The sequence below is a fragment of the Apus apus genome, chromosome 4 (assembly GCF_020740795.1).
Source record: "Apus apus isolate bApuApu2 chromosome 4, bApuApu2.pri.cur, whole genome shotgun sequence".
NCBI lineage: Eukaryota > Metazoa > Chordata > Aves > Apodiformes > Apodidae > Apus > Apus apus.
In genome coordinates, this window is record NC_067285.1 from 22,525,920 (window position 1) to 22,550,639 (window position 24,720).

General features: G+C 41.1%; 1 protein-coding gene across 2 annotated transcripts; it reads right to left on the bottom strand.

Annotated features, from left to right (window-relative positions):
- Positions 1-726: 726 nt before the first annotated feature.
- Positions 727-24,720, bottom strand: DUSP29 (dual specificity phosphatase 29). Of its 2 annotated transcripts, none has more exons than XM_051616397.1 (4): positions 24,630-24,720; positions 15,900-16,102; positions 5,595-5,815; positions 727-1,317 (listed from the first exon to the last, which is right to left on the bottom strand). In XM_051616397.1, the coding sequence occupies exons 2-4, from the start codon at positions 16,082-16,084 to the stop codon at positions 1,070-1,072; spliced, it is 654 nt and encodes a 217-aa protein (XP_051472357.1). In that variant the 5' UTR covers positions 16,085-16,102; positions 24,630-24,720; the 3' UTR covers positions 727-1,069. The 2 variants fall into 2 exon arrangements, with proteins under 2 accessions (XP_051472357.1, XP_051472358.1); XM_051616398.1 differs by lacking the exon at positions 24,630-24,720 and adding an exon at positions 16,976-17,037.

Below are 24,720 nucleotides of genomic sequence, written 5' to 3' on the forward strand. Positions count from 1 at the left end.
GGGGGACACTGCTGGTCGCTGGATGCAGCACTGGAGGTATTTTTTTAAAGGCTTCACCTGTGTCTCTTGCCTTTTAAACAAAACTAAAATCTCATTACAACTGGTTAAAATCTGTGATTATTTTTAGGGGGTTATGAGGGCTGCAGGAGTTCAGTGTCAAACTTTCTCTTAGCAATGCAAAAGACACCCTATTTGTCTTGTTTATTTTTCTAGCTGTTAGTTTTTCCAGGTGCAGGAAAAAAAGTCACAATAATTTTCTCAGGTGTGGGTTTTGTTGTTATTGTTTGGTGGTTTGGGGTTTTTTGGGGGGACTAGTAAATTGACTTGGATACTACATGTATAGGACCTTTTAAATTTCAGGCAATTGAAGCATTTAGGAAGAACATGTTAAAACTGAAACTGCTAAAATGTCATGTGTATGTGTCTCCTTTAATTGTTATCCTTGTATCTGCTTATGCATCTGACCTCCTCAAGGGTCTTGCTTTGTTTCTAGCTTGCATGGTCTGCTGCGAAGTCCATTGTGAAGAATGGGTAGTTGATACTTATCTGGAGGATCTCCAAAAGCTGTGCTGCCCTGGATTATTACTGTGAAAGAAGAAATAGAGATGCCAGGAAACAGCTCAAAAAGGCAAACTCCTGCAGAATCCTTCAGGACTCCAGGACTAAACAATTCAACTGTGCTGCTACCATCTCAGTATTTTTCTGGCAAATTTTCTTCAGGAATACCTACCTGCACTCTTAAAAGCCATGTGCTTGGGTTAGGATCAGAATTTTGGGGGTACTCAGCTGAAATAGAGTTTTCTGGCCTACTTTTGTTCTGTAAGAGCTCTTTTACAGAGGGTAAACTTTATTTGTTGATGTCACAAAGAATTCTGCTAAGACTGGAATGTTCTAACAAGATGGGCTTTAAATTTAGCATCTCTTCTTTCTTATCTTGACGGCATTTGAAATTACTTTGGTTTTTTACCTTCCAAACAACAAATTATCCATGTGACTATGTAATTAACTACACCTTCCTCTTCCTTTATGGAGTTTCTTTTCCAGTAGCAGAACCCTGCCAGGAACAATACTAGATCGTGGTGCTGTTCTCATCATCATCAGACAGTGGGCTGGTTTTGGTCTTCATCCTCTGTAGTGCCAGCGCTATGTCCAGTTCTCGCAGCTGCTTCAAGAAGCCCCGGTTTGGCAAGATGCATCGGTGTCTTGATACTTGCTCGATGGCATCAACCACTGTCATGTTCTTGTAAATCATCAGGTAAGCCAAGACCAATGTGGCTGACCGGCTGCGACCCATAGCACAGTGAACCAGGACCTTGTCTGCAGGAACAGAGAAAGATGATGCACAGACATGATGCTGGGTAATTTCTTGACAGTGAAGGTTTTTGCCTTGCCCCTGTTCTTTTTGGTGGTTTGACTACCTTTAACAGCACTTTTGTAAGGCCCATCTTTTAACAGGTGGGAAAACTGAGGCTGTAAATTTTACTGTGGTAACACGGTCTATATTGGAGATATCTACGAGTTAATCCCAAACCACGTGTCTTTCAATATATCTGTGACCAAAGGTTGCAAAGAAGGCCTGGGGACTGCAGTCTTGCATTAAGTAACTTAGCAAGCCCCACTGCAGCCTAATCATGCATGCCTCACAAGCAGCATGTATGTTACTCTGTTTGGGCATAATGACCAAAGAAGAAGGGTGTGGGAGGGTTTGGAATTGTATCAAACCTTCTTTCCAGGAGGATAAATACGATACACAATTCTACCAGCTAGACACAAAAGCTAACTGAATTAGATTATTTTTTGTTTTCTGACAATAATGTCCTTCAAGATCTACATTGCATTACTTTGTGCACAAATGCTTAATTCAAAAAATACAGCCAACAAGGTTTTCTTGAGGGCAGAGGATAAGAAGGGCCGTAGAAGTTACTAGGCATGTAACCAAGGGGACAGAAAGAAACCACCTCTCAAACTATAGAAAAGCTTCCTTAGAAATCTGATTAGTCATCCTTACCCTAGCATGTTGAATGAAAGAAGCATTTCCCCACCACCACCACCTCTCTGTTCTGTATTATCATCTCCTTGCAATAGTGACTTGTCTCATACACTGTGAATGCGAAGTCTCTGCTTACAGTTTTCATGTGCCTCAAGATTAGCTTTGTGACATTGCTTGGTTTAACTTTGGACTTTCAGAGGTAGAAAGACCTTGACTTCAGGTACAAGCAAGGATGTAAGCCGAAGTGGAACCTTCCCCATTTGCTGTCTCTGGAGGAGGTGGAGGAAGAGAACAGTAAGTGGGTTGAGGTCTGATTGACAGGTTTTAAAACACTTCAAAATATTTCAAAAAATTATTCAAAGCCCTTGAGGGAGCCTGACAAAGGGTTCAACTGCTGAAGGAAGTTGATTTGAAGTACTTTCTCTAACACCCTGCTAAGCTTGAATTGCTACAGGGAGAAAAAAAAATAAATCTATCAGGGCCAATAATAGTTTATCTCAGCTATGCTTGGTGAGAAGTGTTGGGTGCAAAGTCATGACTCCTGCTCATTAACTCCTTGGCTTCCAGGAATAAAGAAATGTCTTGGCAGAAGTAGCATTGCTATGTAATGGATGCATCAAGAACTGCCAGCACTAGAGGATTAATGGTTACAGTCTGCATCCTAATCCATCAGATAGTCTTAGAGGCATCTTGGCAAAATTCCAGTCTCTGATAACTGAAAGTGCCTCTTCCCTTCTATTATTACTGCACATATTTGAAATGGATGAAAACTCTCAATTGTTTAGCCCTTCATGCTTCTGTTTAGAGCTTCCCACCTTGTAAATGAGTTGCTATTGAGGCTATAAAATACATGATAGGACAAGGAAGGCTTTGCTTTTTATGGATGGCAAATGCAGGGGATCTAAGCTGAAATGTACAGTTTTATACTGTGTTAAAAAAAAGGAAAAAACATGGATGTACAATTGTCTGAAATGCCTTCAAGTTGTGTAAAAATTAAGTCTATCCTTTCCTGTGTCTGAATATTCAAGATCTGACTGCATATTAGAGCAAAATGCAGGGTCGTGTCCCTTCTGTTCTATTTCACAGTCTCTTCACTTCTGATGTAAGGACTGATCTAAACCCTCTTTCCTCAAGAGGGAGGCTGCTCTTGCATTCTTTGTTTATATCCTTCAAGGTGTGGCTGAATATGAAATATCAGTGCCTGGAGCCAGAGGTCTGCTGAGTGGTGACAAGTCCCTGAACTATTTTGGTCACTTGAGTTGGGCTTGTGTTTCTTGAAAATCTGTCTAGGTGCAGCACTCCCATTCGAGAGTCGGATGTAGTGGTTGAGGTGTCTTTGGAAAATGTCTTGGGTCTTTATATCTGTCTTACATGTTTCTTCCTGCATTGCTTTTATCATCTCAGTATTTAGTGCTCTTTTTCCTATGAAGTCTTCACATGAAAAAAAAGTGCTCTACATTCTGAGGAACTAAGAGACCAAGGGAATGAATACGGAATCTGTAGCATAGACTGGAACTTAAAAACCTCTTAAAATAATGTCTTCCTTTCAAGTTAATCGTGCCTTGCTGGTATAAATATTAAGCTGTCCTATGGTCTGAATTGCATGTTTTGGAAAATCTTTATGCACAGCTGAATGACAGGATGCATAATTGTGAGCAGCTTGAATTTGCCTCTAAAACTTACTCTTACAGCTGAGCTACTTCTGCTGTTTTTATGTCTTTTGGCCGGTGCTTAAAGTCTGCAAATAACTGCTCTGGTCAGGGAGTTTCTTCACCATAGCAAACATTTGAATGTTAAGTCAGAATTTGTGTTAGGATTGTGTTTAAGGCATCCAAGTTATTGTCATGCATTCAACTCTTTGTGGGCCATGCATATGTAGCTTTATGCCTATCTTTAGCAGATTGTTAGGAGATGTGCATTTGGTGTACTTTACCCTCAAGAGAATATTAAGATCTTCATAAGTGTTGCAGTAATTGTTTATTTATCTCCATCAGAAAGAGCCTAGCTGTCTTGTTTAAAAAACATGTGAATGTGGCAGGCAGCCACAGCTGCAGAAATTATTGCAGTTGGTAAGTATCTACTTAAGTGCCATTTTTTATTCTGTTCTGCAGAAGCTCATCCAGTCGCTCTTTGATTTGGTCTTGTGTTTCAGTGCTGAACTGGTGTGTGATACTGTCTCAGAACTTCCTGGACTTAGATGTGGTTTTGAAACAAAAAGGTTGATAGTACCCGCCTCCCATCCTTCCCTGCCACAGTGGTTCTTGAGATGCAAAGTTTTTTTCCTAGCCTTTGTTGCTTTCCTTGTGCTTTTTCTTTTATCTCCCTGGAGTAGACAAAGGTGTTACAGGAGCAGGAGGGTGATGGGAATGAGGAAGTCTGCATTTTTTATTTCAGCTACTCCAGTCTGATCCTGACCTCTGGCCTCCAGCCATGGCTAGACACAGGTGTGTTAGTTATCCACTTCTTCCCAGAAGCAGGGCTTCAGACAAAGGTTTTTTGAAATGCCGGATACCTTTTTTCACAAGCAAGTAAGCTCCTGAAGCAGTTTCTCCTTCTATTAGGACTTTGATTTTTAAAACTAAACTGCTTTCAAGACTTTCTCCTGAAAAAGGACTGGTGCTGTAGACTGTACTTTATGAAAGGTTAAAATTGTCAAGACCTGGCTGGCTTTTGGGAACAAGTCAAGTAGTAGCTGGCTGCAGCTGAGCTAAGTAACCAAGAACAGAAGCAGACATGAGACTAGAAACTTGATATGTGACCCTCTGATATTAAGGTCTTTCTGGGTCAGCAGGAAAGGCTTAAGTTTCTCAGCTGGTTTCTGGTAAAATACCCTGTAGAGATTTAAAAAAAAAAGTATGTGGGGGGGAGTAGTAGGACTAATATTGAAAGCCAGTGTGAGGCCTTGGCTGTAGCACTTCAAATCAGTGTAAAGCTTTTTGATAGAACACTGCTGGAGGTCAGCAAATAAGGAATTGTAGTAATCAAGCTGAGAAATTACAAAGGCTTTAATGAATGTTTCTGGTTCTCTGCTGTCAGACTTGTTTCCATCCCCTGCTGCTTGGAAGATGGCAGAGAGATAAATCTGTTATAGCCTGGGGGGTAGATCTGATGGCCAGGTAGGAAGGTGAGTTTTATATTTGTAGAGTGAATCTAATGATGCAGAGCATGAAGCTGTGGCATGACAGACTGGAATCTTTGCAGATCACTCATATTCCACCAATATTCATCATACCTTCCTTAATAGGGACTAATTTGAGGAAAAGCCGGCTAATTCATGGAACCTCTGCAATGTTTGGTTGTCTCTGATGTGTTTATGAAGGAATCAAAACAACAAAAAACTTGTATCAAACAGACCAGAATGCTAGCTGTGATGTGGACTTAAATTGCTTGGTAAGGAACTCTTGGGCTGGTACTCACTCTGCTGTGAGAAAGGTTCTTCTAGTTACATCACTACCTTCTCTTATAGTTCCCTTCTACTAGTTTTACATTCTCTGGTAAACTGTACTGGACTTGTTTCATTCCCACAAGGTTGAATGCCACAGAACTATGCTTATAATCACATGGAGTAAATACTGGTTTTAACGATGTTCAGCATCCTGCTTACTTCTTTCATCCTGAAGTGCATTATCAATGAATTTAGAAGCTGAATAAAAGAACTGGCTGAGATTGAAAGTGGGGAGATCATCTGCTTCCACTCCATGGTACTCCACAGTCATGTCATGATAATATTCTGGTCCTGTGTTCACATTCCGCTGGCCATGGGCTGCATTGAGGATGTGGGTGAAGCCTGCCTTCTCAAGGCTGTAGCGGTCTAATGCAGTTTTCCTGTTAAAAAAAGAGCAGTCATATAAGTGAAGAAGCTGCTTACCCAGCAAGCCAGAAAAAAAACCAAACCAACAACTCTGATTTGGTATGTTGTAAATGTTAATGAAACTGATAATGCTGGAAAATGCATAATTTACCATTGTAAAGATCTTAAGATACTGATTTTAGAGTGAATGGTAGTTCACAACTATCTCTTCCAGGCCCTTAGAGCACCTTAAAAAATATTTTATTTTCCTGGCACCTTTGTAATGTAGGCAATACTGACTTCTCTCTATCTTATATGAAAAGAAACTTGAGATACAGAAAGAAATAAAATTAATTTTTCAAAGGTATAAAAGCAAATCGGTGCTAGAACTTGAAACAGGGCCTATGAATGTTGCTGTCCCTTTCTGTCCCATCAATTGATACTGCAGAACTAATAAAAGAGTCAACGCAATGTGAGCAGTAAGATCGTCTGGGATTCAAAAAGAAGCTCTTAATCCCTAAAAGAAGTTACTGAGTTTCTCCTCCATTCCTACTTAAAGAAAAAAAATAAATTGAAAGTCACTCTTCTGTGGTCACAACTCCGTATCAGGTTTACTTCTACTGTCATGTTTGGTTAAATCACAGGTCTAAAGCAAAAATAACTAGATATGGATAATACAGATATGAATATTAGCTTTCAGTGAAAGCTGGAAATCATATAGTTAGTCCAATATTCTGACATATTCTTGTTTTCTCTTCCTTTAGAAAAGGAGAGGAAATCCTAGATTTTTGTGTGCCCAATACCTGCTCTTAAGAGCTTGCTAGCAGCCTGAGATTCCTCAAAATGCAAAGTTTGTGGACAGGCATGTAAAAACTTTTTTGTTCCATTACAGAAAGCTTTTAATTTTGCAAAGTTTTGTTCTGAAAATGCCAGTCTAGGATGACTACTGAGGTTTTTATAAAAAACTTGCATAGGCTTTATTTTTTTAATGTAATACCCCATAACTACTGCTGCTATAAACAAATTAGTGCATGATGTGAAATAGCTTTTTCCAACCAAAAGTACTTTTCTCCGTGTCTCCTGGACACTTCAATGTGTAAATGCAGCTGCTGTCATGTTGTGGTGAGCTACCTGATGTGCTTTGTAATTCTAGTGGTGACAGTTAAGAATGGCCTGACTTGACTCCACCTTCCCAGCCTCTGTCAAAGTATAAATCCCCTTTGAGCAATCAAAACCTAGTGATGAGAGCATTTAACTGGTTTATGGGTACTAAAGGTCTTACCTATGCTTTCTGTGTTTTAAATTAAGCTCATTATAATTTCATGTTCTGATTAGACCTTTCTCCCTGCAGAAATTCCTTTCTGGTCAGGAATGATGATGTCTTGTTCCTACTGGCATTTTTGCTATGAAGTAATGTCCTAAGTCCCCTATGCAATGATTTTTTTTACAAAATAAAATTCCAGTTAGTATGGTGATTAACCTCTCTAAGCTCAGTAGACTTTGAAGGGCAGAGAATCAGCAGCATCCTGCTGCTAGTGCTGTGACTTGCCATCTTCACCTCAGGTTAAATAATGGTAGCTCCTTCACTTTGTATTTTTGTTGCAGTGGTTGACCTAGAAAGATGTTTCTTATTCTCCTGCCTTTACTCGTGCCTTAGGGTTCTCTTCAAGTGGATATTTTGCCAGAAAAGGAACTTCAGTTCTGGACTGTACAGATAGCCAATACTTAAAAAACAGATTTAAATTACCTCGCCAAAGATCAAAAGTTCGGTGAATAACTAGTTCTCTTGATTTTGATGAGCTTGAGGTGGACTACAGATTGTGCTTTCAAGTTAAGTCTTACTTTGTTTTGCCTCCATGATGCTGGGATAGGGAAAATACATTTTCCATTCACCAGACTTGCCTCAAAGCATGTATCCACCAAACCACGAAAGACTGATGGTTTCAGGTCAGAGATCTGTGCTCAAGTAGAACCCTTGTGAGTGGAGATGTACATGCTGAATAGTAAGCAGGACTGCAGTGTAGTTAGGGTCACTGGAAAAACAGTTTTTGGTGAACTGTAGATGCTACCAAACTGGTTTCTGCAAGCACTACTCAGGCTAAGAAATAGCATTTTAATTAAATTATAAAGTTGTTCTGAGCAAAGACAATGTCAAACAATAGGTTGCATGACAATCATTAACATTCAACACTTGCATTAATCTGAAATTATATTTTTCTATTTCCATGACTGAGTTCTCAGGAGATTGCCTTATGACAGTGGGTGCATCTCATGCATTTTTTTCTGACAGTTGCACTTACAGTCTTGCTATGGTCTTAGGATCTCATTTTCAAGTGTTTGGTGGCCCCCGTATTAGTCTGGCCAAGCTCCTGGGAACTTCCCAGGGGCCCAGGATGGAATTCATCCTCCTTTTTATTTAATCAGTTAAAGGCAGGGCAGTTAGGTGTTCATTTTGCATGACAATCTGCGTTAGCACTGGCTGTTGGTCTGTTAGCATTTGGGAATATGCACATTGTTAGGTCACTCTGATTATCTGCTTGATATGTAAACTGATTCAGCAGTATCCTTTTGGACTGAATGTAACCTTGTCCAGTATAATATTTTTCTTTATAATATGTGTGTACATTTTCTTACCTCTACTGATGTTGCTAATCTAGAAAACTTCCAGAGAAGAAAGAGGCTGTTAAGCCCTCATGTAGGGGGACCTGTATGCTTGTACTGTGCTCCTTGACATATTTGCTTGGACTGGCTTCAGCCATCAGTGAACTCTGTCTTTTGTGTGAAGGACTGGCTTGCTTTTCAGTCTCAGCTGAATCTGTTAGTACAGATGTTGTTGTGGAAGCCTTCCTCATTATCTGTTTACTTTGACCAGAGCCTTTTAAAAATGTTATTTAATCATGCATGATACTCCTGGTTACATCCTAAGAGGGCACGCTTTTGGGCTTCCTTGCAGTTTTTACCATTCCTGAGGTATCAGTACTTTAGATTAAAAGAAGGAGTAAATCGAGCATAAATATCTGCAAACATCCAGTTGATTGAGGTGACTAATAATATAGGATCGTTCAGGGGTGTATGAATCATATAGCGATTTGGAGGATTTATAACTCCTAATTCACTTTAAGCTAAAAATGGCACAGATTTGTTTTCCCTTGCAATTGGCTCACTTCCAGAGTTTAATAGTCAAGCTAACAGTATTCCTATTTTCCCCCTCTTTGTGTATTACTGTTTCCTAATAAATTGAAGTTAATATTTTCATTTTTGTGATTATGGTTGAATTTTAAGTGTAGCTATTGTGAAGTAGTTTCCTACAAATAGGAAACCAGTATAGGTGAAGTCATTAAACATGTGACTACTCTTGTGATTGTTTTCCTTCTGTATTCTCCACCATCCATGCTACTAGCACAGGGTGCAACTGTGGTGGCCAGTGTCTGCCTTGAATGTGTTCCTATGCAGAGAAGGTCAAGTATGGCACTGGGAGATAACAGTGAAAATTTCAGTATGAATTAGTTCAGTTAGAGATGAACTGGGCAGATTGCACCCATGCAAAAACTCATCACCTTTTCAATTTAGGGCAATAAACATATACTAAAATTTAAGCATACCCAGAAGTCATCCTTTCTGTAGCAAAGCATATTAAGCAAAAGCTCAGTGCTTTGCTGAGTCAGACCTTGTATTTACTATAGGACAGATGGACTCATGAACATGTTTTTTAAGTTCTGAGGAAAAGGGGAGTACTTTGAGATGGGAATCCCACCTAAATGGTGAAAATGGGAGATAAAATCACTTTTGCATAGGGATATATTGGTAGTAATAGACGGCCACCAAGAGGGAGAACTCACCTAAACAAAAATGTCATCCATTTTCAGATGGTTCCCAAAATACTATTTACATCTCTTGGGTCATGGAAAGGCAAGTAAAGGGCTTGTCTAAGAGTTCTACACTGCCTGCTGTCAGTTTTAAAGCTGGGATTCATAGGATTAAAAGCAAGTGTTGTAGCAAACTGCCTACTTCTGGAAGCAACAATGTAACTATTTAAAACATGAAAGAAAATCTTTCCTTTCATGTTGCCATCTCCGGTGTACCAAACCACTTACCTGTTTTTTCAAAAATACTGTCTTAGCAAACTTTAGACCCAGCTTCTTTCATCAGGAAGATGCCGAAACCAATGGAGTTGGAAGAGAGGGAAAAAAACCTTGCAGGTACTGCAGCCTGAACCCCCACATCAACTATTAAGTATATTAAAAACAGTTAACAAAAGGAAGAGAAAGCAGCTCTTGATGAAAAGCCAGGTGTGTCTAAAGGAAGGGAAGTAACCCTCAAACACCTTGTGAGAGTGTGGACAGAGCAGCTCCCTCCACAGGTGGTAAGTCAGCACCAGCTGATACTGGTCAACCAGACTGGTGTGCTTGTAAGCTCTAGGTAGAACCAAGTCTTCATGCAGAGGCTGAACAAAGCAAATGTGTTTCACTATAACTGTTAAAGCCACAAATTGATGTGACCCAGACTGGCAAAACAAAAGGGAATCTGAGGTAATGTTACTAGAAGAGGAAGAGTCTCTCTCAAACTTCTCAATGTTCTTAAACACTGAAGGAAAGCTCAATGCAGGATCATTACGTACCAGATGGTCAGTGTCAGAAAGAAGCTCCCTGCATTTAGGCAATACTGACACTTTCTTAAGAAAATTTGGCAGTTCTCCCTCCTGAGGAGAGATGTTGAGAATTTCTAATAATACTGACCCAATTTCCTTTGGTAACTGCACCACAAGGGAATCTAGAGACAGTGTATCATTGTATCCCCTTTTCCTTCTGAGGTGTTGCTCCATTTCTGTGGATACCTCCTGTTCAGTGTGAATTAAAAAGAATTTTTAGGTACCACTGAAAAAAAACTTAACAGGATCTTCATAATATGTGATAGAAAAAGATTTAGTAGTACATCTTCCTCTAGCCCAAAACAGTGGATGTTTTTGTTAGTGAAATGACCTAGTTACAGGAAATACCACTCTGCTTTCTCTGCAGCAAAGGTACTGAACACGTGTTGCAGTCAGTCAGTTCCTGTTCTTCACTTAGTCACTCACCAAGTGTTAGAAATCACCTATAGATGGAAGTGTAACTTGTCTTGGAAACTTGCAGCTTTAAGAGGTTTATGGTTCAGTCTTACAGATCTGATTTTCTGGATTGTTAAATAGCTGTCACAATTGGCAGATTCTCATACTAGCAGAGTTAAAACTATGTCCTCAAGAGTGTTGTTATAACCTAAATCTGCATACATTCCTATTTTTGTGTGATTAATACTGATATAGATCCTAGAAGTTTATAATGCTGTACAGTGGGAGGTAACTATTTGTTCATCTGAGTAAGTCCCATCTGTTTTTCTTCTAGATCAGTATAAATTGTCTTTATACTTACTCACTTGGAAAAAGCCATACTGTATTGTTTTTGAGGAGAAAGGGAAGAGGAAAGAATGAGTTTTACTTAAGCATATATTTAGGGTTTGTTTATATATTTCTATTATCATGCACCCCAATCTGTAGGTTTGAGTTACTCATGTGTCTGGTTGAACCTTTACTGTGTTAGTTCTCAAGATCATAAGCCCTGGACTGCTAATAGGAAAACCACAGATTATAGCATTCCTGAAGTGCACACTCAGTTCAGCTGCATATCTAGAAAACTATTTTTCATATTTAACCTGTATGAAATTAGACTCCAGAAGACTTCTTTTCCTCTGGGAGTAGTTTAAGAACACAGGAAGGCCTAAAATTGTGATCATGCCACAAAATCCTAATGAGACTTAAGAGGATGGTTAAGAGGAAAAAAAATCCTGGGAGGCCTTTGTTTTCAGCTAACATATTCTTTGAAGCTCAGAAATGTGGAACCATGAACATCATCTCAGGTAATAAGGCAATCACAGAAAGCTTCAAGAGAAAGCAAATACCTTGATAGCTGGCAGAGGTTTTACATGTGATTGCAGCAGACCAAGCAGGTTTGGCATTAGGCAGTAAAACTGCCCGTGCAAGTCACCTGGTGACCAGTGAAAGAAAGGAGCAAGACAAAGCTGCTTGCTACCCCTTTAGAAGGGTTCTGGATGTGGGGCAGATAAATGCAAACATTAATCCTGGTAGCAGATGAATCACCATCTTGGCAAAGCATGTTTTATTCCTATCACTGGGCTGTCTCCTACAAGTTCCAGTGTCTGGTCTTTAAAAGTCCTTGGAACTTGCTGGAGGAAAATTGCAATTGGAGCTGAACACAGCATGTTGTATTCTGAGGCTTTGATTATTCTGGGCCTAACAGACTCATGGAGATTTCATTGCCTCTGGGCAACATCTGCAGCAAAGCCTTGTAACAAAAGGACTGAGTGGCCTCACAGGGCTCCTTGATAGCCTGTGTTTCATTAGAAGGAAGATGTGGTTATGTAGTCAGGGTAATTAATTAGCATTTCCATAAGCAGTCACAAGTCCTGTTAACCTTGTAAATGCAGGAGGCAGGAATGAAGCACAGATGCAAAGACTCTGAAGATAAACTCTGCATGTGTGTGTTCACTTGATTTTGTTGATGAGCTCCACTAAATTCTTTCAAGATCAACCTTAATTTAGCATGGCTAAGGATGCAAATACACCCAACATCTGTTCACGTCTCCATGGCAGCTCTTTGACGACCAGTGCTACAGCAAGATCTTAAAACAGTACAGAAAACCCTACCGCGCTGAAGGGGGAAGCTGTTGGTCAAAATGTGGAGCTGGCTGAGGGAAGATACAGAGGTCCCTGGACTTTGTGTGCTTCGAATCAAATTTCAGTTCTGGTAATGGAAGCTGCATCTTGCCTGCAAACCAGTTCTGTTCTCATATTTTCTGCTACTGAATGCCAAGTTTTCTCTTACGCACCTGAGAACAGTAATTCTCGTGGAGGAAACCTCACTTTCTGGTCAAGTTTTACTTCTGTTCACCCCCTGCCTGCTCACCACTTCTTTTTCCTTCTCTGTTGGCTATCTCTATCCTGGTGAGAGCCTTGTTTCCCCTTGAAGCACCATTTCTTTTCCTCCTGATTTAGAACCTGTCCTCCGCAGAAGGAAAAAAAGCCTTCCCAGTATAAGTGAGTGTGGCTCTAAGTACCTCTCAAGAAACTTGGTTTTCTTTTCCTCAGGTTAGTCTGCACAGAGTGCAGGTACGTATTGCATTTTGAGTCATGTCTCCCAGCATTTATATAAATACAAGGTGTAAGAAGCCACTGCTACATGAACAATTCCACTTTAGTGACGGGTGTCTTGGGTTTAGCAACTTGCAAAGACCTGTTGTCTCATTAGATGGCTTTGCTTGGAGGGCAGAGCTGTAGCTTCATCTCAGAGATAAGAAGGAAACTAACAGCTTCATTCAGAATAATTCTGCTGGTGAATTTGAACAAAGTGGGAAATAAATGCCAGAAGAGGCTGTTCTTCACGCTGAATTTTGAGTTAGAAATGAGAAGACCAGGGTAGGATGGGGAGATGACAGCTCAAGCCCATTTTCCTTTGTTCCTGAGTCCTTTGGCTAGACTCTTTCCATGGCTTAAAATATTACTTAATTTTTATTTTGTCTCTTAAAGTGGGAGCCTCAGCTTGCTTAAAGCCCAGAACTCTTGTGTGTTTTGCTGTTGCTCCTGGTGCCACAGAAGTAATTGGTCCATGACATTAGAAGTCTTGTAACTTTCAAGGCTGTATATCTTTCCTCTTTTATAAGCTGGCAACAGATGAATTTCAGGACCTTTTAAAAAAATTATTGAGAACTTTGGAGCCCGTAGGGCTACTGCCTGTGCCTCGCAGTGATGATGTGAAATAAATGTCATGTTAGTGCAGGGTGCAGAGCAAAATGTGAAAGGGACCAGTAATGCCTAAGGGGTAAGAGAAGCTCTCTTGCTCTGCTTATGCTTTGGGTTGGGGGATTTTCTCCTGGCATATCTCCCTGCTGTAGGAGTCCCCTCTACTTGTCAAAATAGGCTGTTTAGCATAGTCCTGGGCTCAGCAGAGGTATGTCTGTTTTGTGGGTTGGTTTTTTTTTCCAGATCACATTTGGTCTCATCTCTGACACATCTCTGCAGCTTTCCCTTCCACAGGGTTCTGCTTGTTACAATCTCTTGATCCATTTAGAACTGCAGAGTACTCCATGTACACAAGAACAGGTTTAGTATGCAGAAATACCACATGGATTAAGCTGTCTCTTCAGTCACTTTTCAAGAGTTATATTTTAGGTTTGAACCATCCTAAACTGTGGTACTGCACATCTAGGGCATGCTCTTCTGTCAGTGTAACTATGGCAGGATTTTCACTTGGAGATACATGACAAATTACTCCTTTAAATTACTAATTTAAAAATAGACTGTGACTAGCTTCAACTTCTGCAGCCTACACCAGTGCCACAACAGCTTCTGTTACTCTTTAACAGTAAACCCTGCCAGACTTACCAAGCACTTTCTTGAAGCAGCAGCAACCAACACTGTTCCTGATTCTGAAAGGGCTGTGTCAGGCTCCCATCGCTCTGTTGAACTCCTGCATTTGTCAGTAGCTCATCAAATCACATCATTGCTGCTAAATACTAGTGTATGGGCAGGAGGAGGAAAGAAACACCCTGCTCTCTTGGTGAGCTATACTTGGTACAGCTTAGTCATCTCCTATGTAGAAGAGATGTACTGTGTATGCTTACTTATGTACTGTGTAGAGGTACTCACTATCACAGAATTTTAGAGGTTGGAAGGGACCTCAAAAGATCATCCAGTCCAACCCCCCTGCCAGAGCAGGATCACCCAGAGCACATCACAGAGAAACGTGTCCAGGTGTTTTGAATGTCTCCAGTGAAGGAGACTCCACAACCTCTCTGGGCAGCTTGTTCCAGTGCTCTGTCATGCTCACAGGAAAAGTTTTCTCTGATGTTTATGTGGAACCTCCTATGTTCCAGTTTGCACCCACTGGCCCTTGTCCTGTCACTGGACATCACTGAAAAAAGCCTGGCTGTGTCCTCCTGACACTCACCCTTAACATATTTGCAAACATTGATGAGGTCACCCCTCAGTCTCCTCCAAGCTAAATAGACCCAGCTCCCTCAGCCTTTCCTCATCAGGGAGATGTTCCATTCCCTTAATCATCTTTGTGGCTCTGCGCTGGACTCTTTCAAGTAGTTCCCTGTCCTTCTTGAACTGAGGGGCCCAGAACTGGACACAATACTCCAGATGCGGCCTCACCAATGCAGAATAGAGGGGGAGGAGAACCTTTCTTGACCTACTAACCGCACCCTTTCTAATACACCCCAGGATGCCATTGGCCTTCTTGGCTACAAGGGCACATTGCTGGCTCGTGGTCATCCTCCTGTCCACCAGGACCCCCAGGTCCCTTTCTCCTACCCTGCTCTCCAGCAGGTCAGCCCCCAACCTGTACTGGTACATGGGGTTGTTCTTCCCCACATGCAAGACTCTACACTTGCCCTTGTTGAATTTCATCAAGTTTCTCCCCACCCAACTCTCCAGCCTGTCCAGGACAACCTTCTGGTGTGTCAGCCATTCCTCCCAGTTTAGTGTCATCAGCAAACTTGCTGAGGGCACACTCTGTTCCCTCATCCAGGTCGTTGATGAAAATATTGAACAGGACCGGTCCCAGTACTGACCCCTGAGGGACTCCACTAGTCACAGACCTCCAACTAGTTTCTGTCCCATTGACCACAACTCTCTTTTTCCTTTCAACCAGTTAATGATCCACCTCACTACCTGATCATCAAGACTACACTTCCTCAGTTTATCTATGAGGATGCTGTGGGAGACAGTGTCCGATGCTTTACTGAAATCAAGATAAACGACATCTATCACCCTACCATCAACTATCCACTTAGTTACTTCTTCACAGAAGGCTATACGGTTGGTCAAACATGACTTCCCCTTGGTAAAACCATGTTGACTGCTCTTAATGACCCCCTTATCCTTGATATGCCTAGAGATAGTGCCAAGAACATGTTGTTCCATCACCTTTCCAGGGATGGAGATGAGGCTGATGGGTCTGTGGTTACCGGGGTCCTCCTTCTTGCCCTTCCTGTAGACTGCAGTGACATTTGCTGTCCTCCAGTCCTTACGCACCTCTCCTGTTGCCCACTATGTGGCACACTTACTCATCTCCAATGTAGAGGTTGGGCCAGACTTCATTGACATGAGTGTACTTCGGGCATCCTTTCCAGAAGAGTTTCTCCAATTCAAATGCACCTGGGGTATGGTAATCCTCAGCAGGATCTGCTTTGATTGCTGTGTATACATTTTTCTTCCCAGTGTTCAAACCTGCTGATGACATCTTGTCCATGGAGTAGTGTGCAACAATCTGGAATGCAACCAAAACAGAACACTAAGGACAAAGCAATTGAGTTCTGTTGCAGAACACTGGAAACAGCCAGGTGTGATTTGGCATGGTGTGAGATGGATGTACCTGCTCTGTGACAGGACAGATTTGCACATGGATTTCTACCATAGTGCGGAATACTTTGTTGGACTAACTCATCAGCAACAGGAACAAAAGCCAAAGGTTTGTAATCACTGACGTTTGGTCTCCAGTGGAATTTTTTTTCCTAGAAAATCCACTGGTAAGAATTTGGTAGGTCTAACAACCTGATTCAAGTGATTTAGAGCATCTAGGTGAACTGGATAGGGGAAATTTAAGATGCTTCTTTATCATTAATTGCAAATTTCCTGAAGGTTTTGCTGTTGTGTGACTTTCAGCAACTCAGGGACACTAAGTGTATCCATTCCTGTGATTGCTAGGTGTACGTGTACTACTCTTTTGAGATCTGGATGCAGCCCTGCACACAGGACCTTGTAGGCTGTTTCCAGGAACAGGAGTTTGCTTTCTCATGGCACCAGTTAGTAACAGAATGGGGTTTTTTTAGCCAGGATGGGCTCAAGGACTTCCTTCTCTTCAGGTTCACCTTTTATTTTTTATTTTATTTTTTTAGCCTGGGTGCTTACTAGGTGGATGGTAGGTGGATAGGAAGAAGCACTTTTGAACATACAGTATAGAAGGGAGCAATGGAGCACTGTTGCCCTGCAGTTAAAATTAGAGTATCATTCACTTTTCCAAAACCAATCCTTTTAGTCTGGTCGTGTAGTCAGGAGTTACCACTCAGAACTGATAACTTTGAATGTCATGTTTGTTTGAGCTATCTGCTGGTGTTCAACCTTTGATGTCAGCTTTACACACCTCTTGAAGCTCCAGATTCTATCCTGCTTGGTCTGTTTTCTCTCTGTGGTCCTGGTTTAGACTTTCCTCTGTAGAGTTTGCCTCCCTCATCTGTGGAGTCAACAATTGCAACCCAGTTAGGAGGTCTCCCTCCTCCCCCACTTCCCCAAAAATGTACCTTACTTGGGAGCTGGGCACTGACCCTATGAGTAGTGGGAGCTCAGAGAGCAGCCTAAAGCTATCACAGAGCTGGTGAGGGAAGTTAAAGGCCAGAGATTAAATTAAGTCTCAGCGCCTCCCTCATGTATTCATTTATGAAAGCAATGTCTTAGGACATAGTGGGTAGCTACACTTGCAAGAATATTCTCGTCTCAGACAGGTGAGTTATTTGCATCCATGTTTAACTTTCCTGATCTCCTGCAGCTGATGTATCTCAGGTGAAAGCCCAGTGAACTATATGAGATACAGAAACTCTTGCACCAGCGGCAACCTTACCAGCTGCTCGCTGCTGGTGCAGTACAGCTGAAAGGGGGCAATGCTGTGCTCCTTAGCTCAGGTGTGACCCTGCCCTGCAAGAGAAGTCAGCTGGTATCCCCACACATAGTGTTGGATGTGTTTACATTAAGAGGCTTTATTATTTTTAATTACTTGAAAAAATTTTACTTGAAGAAGGTACAGTACATCCATGTGTTCCCAGTAAAGACAAAACGAGGAAGTGACTGAGAAGTAATAAATACATACATGAGAGCTCTTTAGTCCAAATTAACAGGACTGGAAACTGCACAGTAGCAGACTAATATTTAGGTCATAATCCAGGCACAATGCTAGAGAAGAATTATTGTGAGGGACGTGAGCATTTTAATGTCACCTGTGCAAATCAGAATTTGCACAATTCTGAAGGCAAAGTATGTTTTGTTCTGCTAGTTGTCATCAGGGAGGTTAATTGCTCATGCAGCTGATACAGCAAAACTCTAGGAACTAGAATGTGGGGCTGGCTACATGCCTGATCTCTTATTTACCCTGTGTCTGTCACTTAACCATCTTCCTCTCTTGTCATCTGAAAATAAGTTTCCTTTTTTTCCATGTTACCAGCCTTCTGCTCCACCTCCCTGTTGTCTCTGTCTTGTTTCTTCTACTGGACCACCTGATGTTTCAGGGCAGTGGTTGCTTCTGTCTCATCCCGTTGAAGGGAGATGTTGAACCTTGCAGTTCTGTAGGAGACTTGTAACAAGAAGAGGCAAAGGTGGGCTTAATCTTAGGAAGTGTGTGAGTACAGCCTGCCAAAAATCCACCTTTCTTGCAGCCACCAAATCCTGTAGTGACTCCCACAGTTTTTTGTGTTGGTCGCTGGTGATGTTAATGTTCTTTTAATTACAAAAATCTGACTATTGCCTTTGTGCAGCTGTTGTAGATTTCTCCTGCAAGCAAGATGACCATTTTCTACTGATGTTCTGTGTACCCGCGGGGTTTGTTTCCTCAATTTGGGCTCTTTTGTGCCTGTCATGTTCTGTTTCTCCACAAAACTTGAAAGAGCCAAATTATTCCTGGTTTCCTACTCCAAAGCTAGGCAAGACTGGAGTAATTTTTTTGTTTGGCATGTGTACACCTTTGTTCAAAAATTGGCCTGCTTTCAGTGGCAAGGGGATCTATCTTTCAGCCAAGCTTACTAAAACATGATGATGATGATGCTGATGTTTGGCTAAGTGGTCCTCTGTTGAGATTTGTAAAGGGCTCTGAGAATTCTAACTTCTAGCAAATCTACCTTGGACGCAGTCTTGTGTGCCTCTGAGTAGCACCAAGTTCAATCTCTGTGTTCCCGGTAGCCATTCCCCAAGAGAGCCTTTTTCCTTCCCATGCCAGAATTATGCTAATTCCACAACAGTGTAGATAATGTTAGACTGTCAGAGATACAAATCTAATACAGTCTGACTTTGGGAGTGAATAGGCTGTTATCTGGAGTTTGATAAGAACTGCTATTTGTCTACTATGGAATTATCTTGAATGAAAGCCTGTTGCCTTGATGCTGAAGGACTGACTGTGCTTCTGTTCATGGCTCCATAGAATGGGAGGGGAGGAAATTAAGGGAAGAAGAGAAGGCATTGTAATTAGTAATCAGCCTGGTGGCTGCAGCACATTGATTTGTTACACCAGTAGTCCTGCTCGTAGACTGCAGACCTCAAAACAGGGCAATTACATCTGCAAATGATCATTTGTGGTACTGTAGCACTGTCTCAGTTTGAAGCTTGGTTAGCACTCTGAATGTTAGACCTCTGCTGAGAAATATTTGCTTCCGTCTGTCCTGGGAAACCATATGCTCCCTGAACTTTCAAGCAAGCTATGTTCTTTTATGCCTTGCCAATGTTATCTTCTGCAGGGAATTCTAAACAAAATTCGAGTGCAGCAAAGTATCAGCTGAAATTCCTCTAATAAAATAGGTATTTCAAATTTTTCTCTAGACTAAGTAAGAAATAACAGACTTGAATTAGGAGGAAGGGAAGGGGGAGAAGGGGGCTGGTTTGCTACTTGAGCTCTGGTATTAATTGCCATGAAGCATTTGGTTGGGGGGAGAAGGACATAGAGGCTTACGTCTTTCCAGGAACCAAAGATGTCTAACCTCATCTCTTATTGACTGTTCGGTGAACATCAAATGGAACTGAAGAAATTGTTCCCTAGACCTGCCATCTTAGATAAAAAAGTGAAAAGTGGATTGGATATAATTTTTTTTAGTTGTTCTTAATGCTGTTAATGATGCAAGGATGACTGTCTAGCACAAGCCCAGGCAAGGAAAGCTCAGGTATCTTTTGCAGAACTCTGGGGAAAGGAGATTGTCCCTTGCAGGGTGTTCGTCCAGTGCAGTCAGATGGCAGACAGGTTGCAGGATTACCCCTGTGCAGGCTTGTCAGAGTAGTCTGCCACCCCTTGTGGTGCTTGCTTTGGGCTCAGATGCTTTACCTTATAGACTGGTTAGTGCAGGCTGAATGATGGACCCGTGCAGCTTTCCTGTACCAGCCTGGCAGTTGCTTCGTGGCACTGCACTGTGCTGGGGGCACACAACCTAGGATGTGAAAGCTCTCTGGAGTAGGCACAATCCTCATGCCCTTTGTGTAAGGTACTCTGTACCTTGCTTGCACCTGGAAGTGGAGGGATGAAGACAAGTCAGCTTGTGGGAACTGCCTTTAACAAAGTGAACTTCTCCTTGGCAGGAAGGTTTGAGCCCAACTTTGGGGCCAGAAGTTCCCTTCCAGTGAGGCAGGAGCAATCTGTGGCTTTTTCCACTCTTCCCCAGTGGCCAAGCTATGGCTCCTCTCTTGCTCTCTGCTGCTGTATGCCAAAGCCATAGCCCTTATCCCTAACCCACTGAGACCTTCCTGTTTCTTCTCTGCACCCACCCTGCAGTGGCTGTTCAGCAGCCAAATCCTGGGTCCACCTCAGTGGGACCAGCGTCCAGTGCTCAAGCCTGTGAGATTTTGTTTGCCAAGCCTGACATCCTGCAGGTTCTGCTTGTCAGTCCAGTATGTGACTAGCTCTGAACTGCTGGTGCTCACCAGTTATGCTGTCATGGACTTAAGTGTATTATCAGAACAAGGATGGTAAAGAATTGAGTCATCTGCATTTTTATACTCTAATCTTTCTCTTCATAAATAAAATCTAAATGCATGTTATCTAATGAAATTTATTTGTTAATCATTTGGATGGCTGGAATATTTCAATATTTCTCCCCCTTGGGTTATATGTTTATAAATGAAAATATTGTTAGTGATTTCACAAAATGGTAATTCAGAATAATGGAGAGTTAATCCTCTTTTCATTAGCAAGCCACTTCAGGACATACACTGTGGCAAATTACACTGCATTTTAAGTCATTCTCAAGTGCTGTGCACTAGAAAAAAAACATTAAATTATTTTTTCATTGATAGAAGTAATTGTGTGGCTAATTTGGATAAGCAGTATGCATTAGGAACAGCAAAGGAATCTCTTCTTCATGTTCACTATCCCCTCTACAGCTGCCAAATGGAATTTCTTGTAGAACTCTTCAGCTTTTTTATTTTATTTTTAACAAAATAGGGAGGGAGGAAAGAAAGTGCAAAGGAAAAAAAGGAAGATCTGCCAGTGTATCTACTGTTTAATTCAGAGAGTGAACACAGTGTAGTGGCTGGAGTGGTGATACGTCAGTGAAAGGTTTACTTTCTGCACCTTGTTCTGAGTCCCTTGAACTACTCAAATTAACTCAAAATTTCCAGGAAATTCCTGGGAAGTCACAGAACATAGTAGCCAATTTTCAGATTTGTTCAACTGGAGGGATGTGCCTCCCACACCATAAAATTTGTAGGGCTTTTGGAAACCTCAGTCATGAGCTCTACAGTTTGGTAATCGCACAGGATAAGGAGAAAAAAACAGGGTTCATATCTAGAGGTGAGTGTCAGAGCTTCAGTGGTGGTGTGTACATTTCTAATGGTGCTTTTCCAGATGTAGTGGAAGTTTCTGAGTCCTTTGAGACTGAAAACTAGAAGTCATTATCTACATAACAAAGTACGTTGTTTCTTAATATTTTTGGCTCAATGTGCTGTGTAAGCCTCAGTTTTGTGTATAAAGATGCCAAACAATTTGGCAAGATTTATGCCTGGGAGTTAATATCCAAGTCAGCTGTAAGGATTTAAAAAAAAAAAAAAGAAAAGAAGAAAAAAGACACGAACAGAAAAGGATTGCATTTGCCGTTGTCCTTTGTAAGGGCCTATGTATCCTCTCCCATTCTTTTCTGCACCTCTCCCTGACCCAGGGGTTTCCTTCATCACTGTGGTTGCCCCTGTGTGTACTCTGGCTGCCAATTTGTAGCTGTGTTTGTGTGCCTGAAGCTGTAGATCCCCCATAAGGTCAGAGACCAGTGCTATTGGTATGCTCTACAAACATGCAACAGGAGAGGCTCAGCAGATAAGAGATGGGGAGAAAAGTGGAGACAGAAGACAATTTTCCTCTTAATTCTGTTAGCTGTTCTGTCCTGCCTTACATAGGGCACAGGGCTTCCTTGCCTTAATTCCTAATTCAGTCCGTATTTATATAGCAGAATAGTTTAAATTCTTTACCACCCATGTTTCCTGCTCTTGAGAGTTCTCCTAGCCTGTATGACATCAGTCACCTGTGTTAGTGGGTCTTTTGATGCTGAATTTATTAAATTTAATTTGGTGTACGCAAGTGTACCAGCCTTGGTTTTTTACTCAAAGAGTTGTCTAAAAGCTTCATCTCCCTGAATATATCAACCAATTGCAAATTCATCTGGTTTAGCTGGGAGTGAAAGGTTTTCAGTATCCAGCAAACATCTAAATATATAACCTATTTGTGAATGTGGAGATGGGTTTTGATCTTATTCCGGTTTTGATCCTTTCAGACTTTGCTTCCTACCTCTTTCCTCATGACAGCTGTGAAAAAGAAATGGAGCTGTGTTATCCTGGGTTTTTTCTGGTTTTGTTTTTTTTCCTCCTCTAAGATGCCAAGGGAGGAAAAGAAAATAACCAAAGCAGGCTATGTATCTGTCAGCTCTGGGCCTTTCATGAGAAGTCTACAGAAGTAATGACATTTTCAGTAAACCTTATTCCCACTCCAATGCAATGGGAAATAAACATGGTGCCCTGAGATTAGTTGGTGGTTTGACCCTCAAATCCAGGGACTGAAATTACCTACTGCTGTGAACACTGAATTTGAAAGAAGAACTGTAAAGTGGAAAAACCCCTCTGTAATTAGGATTGAGAAATAATTTTCATGCATGAAGTGTTTGTTACTGAAAAATTATTCCCATTTTCTTTTCTGATGTTGTATGGAGAGCTGACTTACTGAATGTTTTTATTTATCAGGTGGAATTCAGCGCCACTGAAATAAGAGGACATCTATCTTCAGGGGATCCAAATTGAAGCGCTCTCAGCTTCCAGAAAATTGCAAAACCAATGCTTTTATTTTTATTTACTTATTTCTTTAATAACTGTCTTGGATAAGGCATTTGTGGAGAAACAGCATCCATAGCAATTGTGTACAGAAGAGGGAAGTACCTGAGAGAAGATAAGGATGGCGAATACCAGTTCTCCTACACTTTCAAAAAAAATGTGCAAAAGGCTTGAATCCAGTTTAGTAACGTGTCTCCAGGTAAGCCCTCTCTCACTGCTGAAGGCAGACAAAAATATCTCATAACTGAGGGTCTTCAGAAGCAGTGAGGAAGAACCTATTGAGCAAGTTCTGGAATTCTTAAGAAATGTTTTATTCTTCCATTTCCAGCAAGCGTGCCAGGTACATACCTCCCTTCAGGGTGAAAAAGTACTTACCCTTTTCGAGTATGACTAAGCAGAGGGCTGTTTTATAAACTGTAAAGTTCTCCTTGTAGAAGCCAAGGCACATGCTGTCTGGAGTGCAGTGTTTGCACTTGCGAGGAGGGTAAACAGTGCTTTGGTTTCTAAGGTTTTAATGACTCAAAGTACATCAGTTAAGCTGAGAGTTGGTTAGCTGCAGTAACAAAAGCATGCTTTGTTGTATGGTTTAACTAAAACAATTTAAAATAATGCTCTCTGATATGGCATCCCCATGACATTTTGCTCTGACTCCAAATGCTGGCAATAACCAGGAAGAGCTATAGGCCTTCCTGTGTAACCTGGTGCTTGCTGCACCCCAGGGTACTGCAATGAAGTACAGTGCTGCAAAGTTTCCTTGGGTGTTTTTTTTTCCCCCAACACTAGATAAAAAAAAAATCATTTTACATAAATATCTCTTGGTAGGGAGGAGTAAGTCCTTCAAAAAGTCTTTCTCTGAAAGAGCCCTAAAAGAATTAAGCTAAGTGTTATACATCCAAAACTGGAAATCTCTGGAGTTACCTGCATTATACTTAAGTGAAGAAGAAGAATACAATACTGTGTTCCTTATTCCTGTTCTAGTAATTTACTTCAGTTCCTTTATTTTACCTGTGTATTCTTGTGCTTGAAGCATTTGAGGACTGTAAAATAGCTCATCCAGTGCATTTGTCCTTAATCACTTTTTATACCAGAAGAATCATAGCCTCTGTGCAATTATTTCCCAGGCCCTCCTGCTGTGAATATTTAAAACTAAGAAGTTATTTCAATTAATTTCTAAGCCACTGATGACTTTTAAAAAAACATATTTTTGCCCTCATTCTTTATTGTTGACTTAACTGGTTAATTTAAAACAGATTAAGCTGAGTTTTCATTCAATATTATGAGTGGACAAAGAAACTCAAAACACAACATCATCAGAGAGAATTGTAGTTAATCTGGAAAAGTTAGATTTGACTGGAGAGAGAGAGAGAGCAATTATCAAAGAATAAGCCAAATATTCTGGGATGGATGTTGCAAAAACTTGAAAAATCACTATTTTATTCCCAACCTTTTAAATTTAAATTATCTCTAAGTTAATTACAGCTTTGGCACCTCATTTCCTATTTTATAAATTAATTTCTGTAAGATGACCAGATGGGTTTTTAAAAAATACATATAAATTATGCTTTCAAAACCTCTTTTCAATAGTTCTAAGTCTTTTTTTCTGCAACAAGTTTCTGAAGTTATCAGTTACCTTAGGAAGTTCGTCAGCTCTCAGTCCTCCTCCTGATTTACTAAACTAGGTTGTAAAAGGAAAAAAAGAAGCACAAGAAGTACAGGCAACCATGTGCATTGCTTAGCCTTACCTGTAAGCTTAGGTGGGTGCTCTAGGTGGCTGGTCCTGTACAGTGCAGCAGAACGACAAAAGAAATCTTAGCAAAGTTGCAACTAATGTCT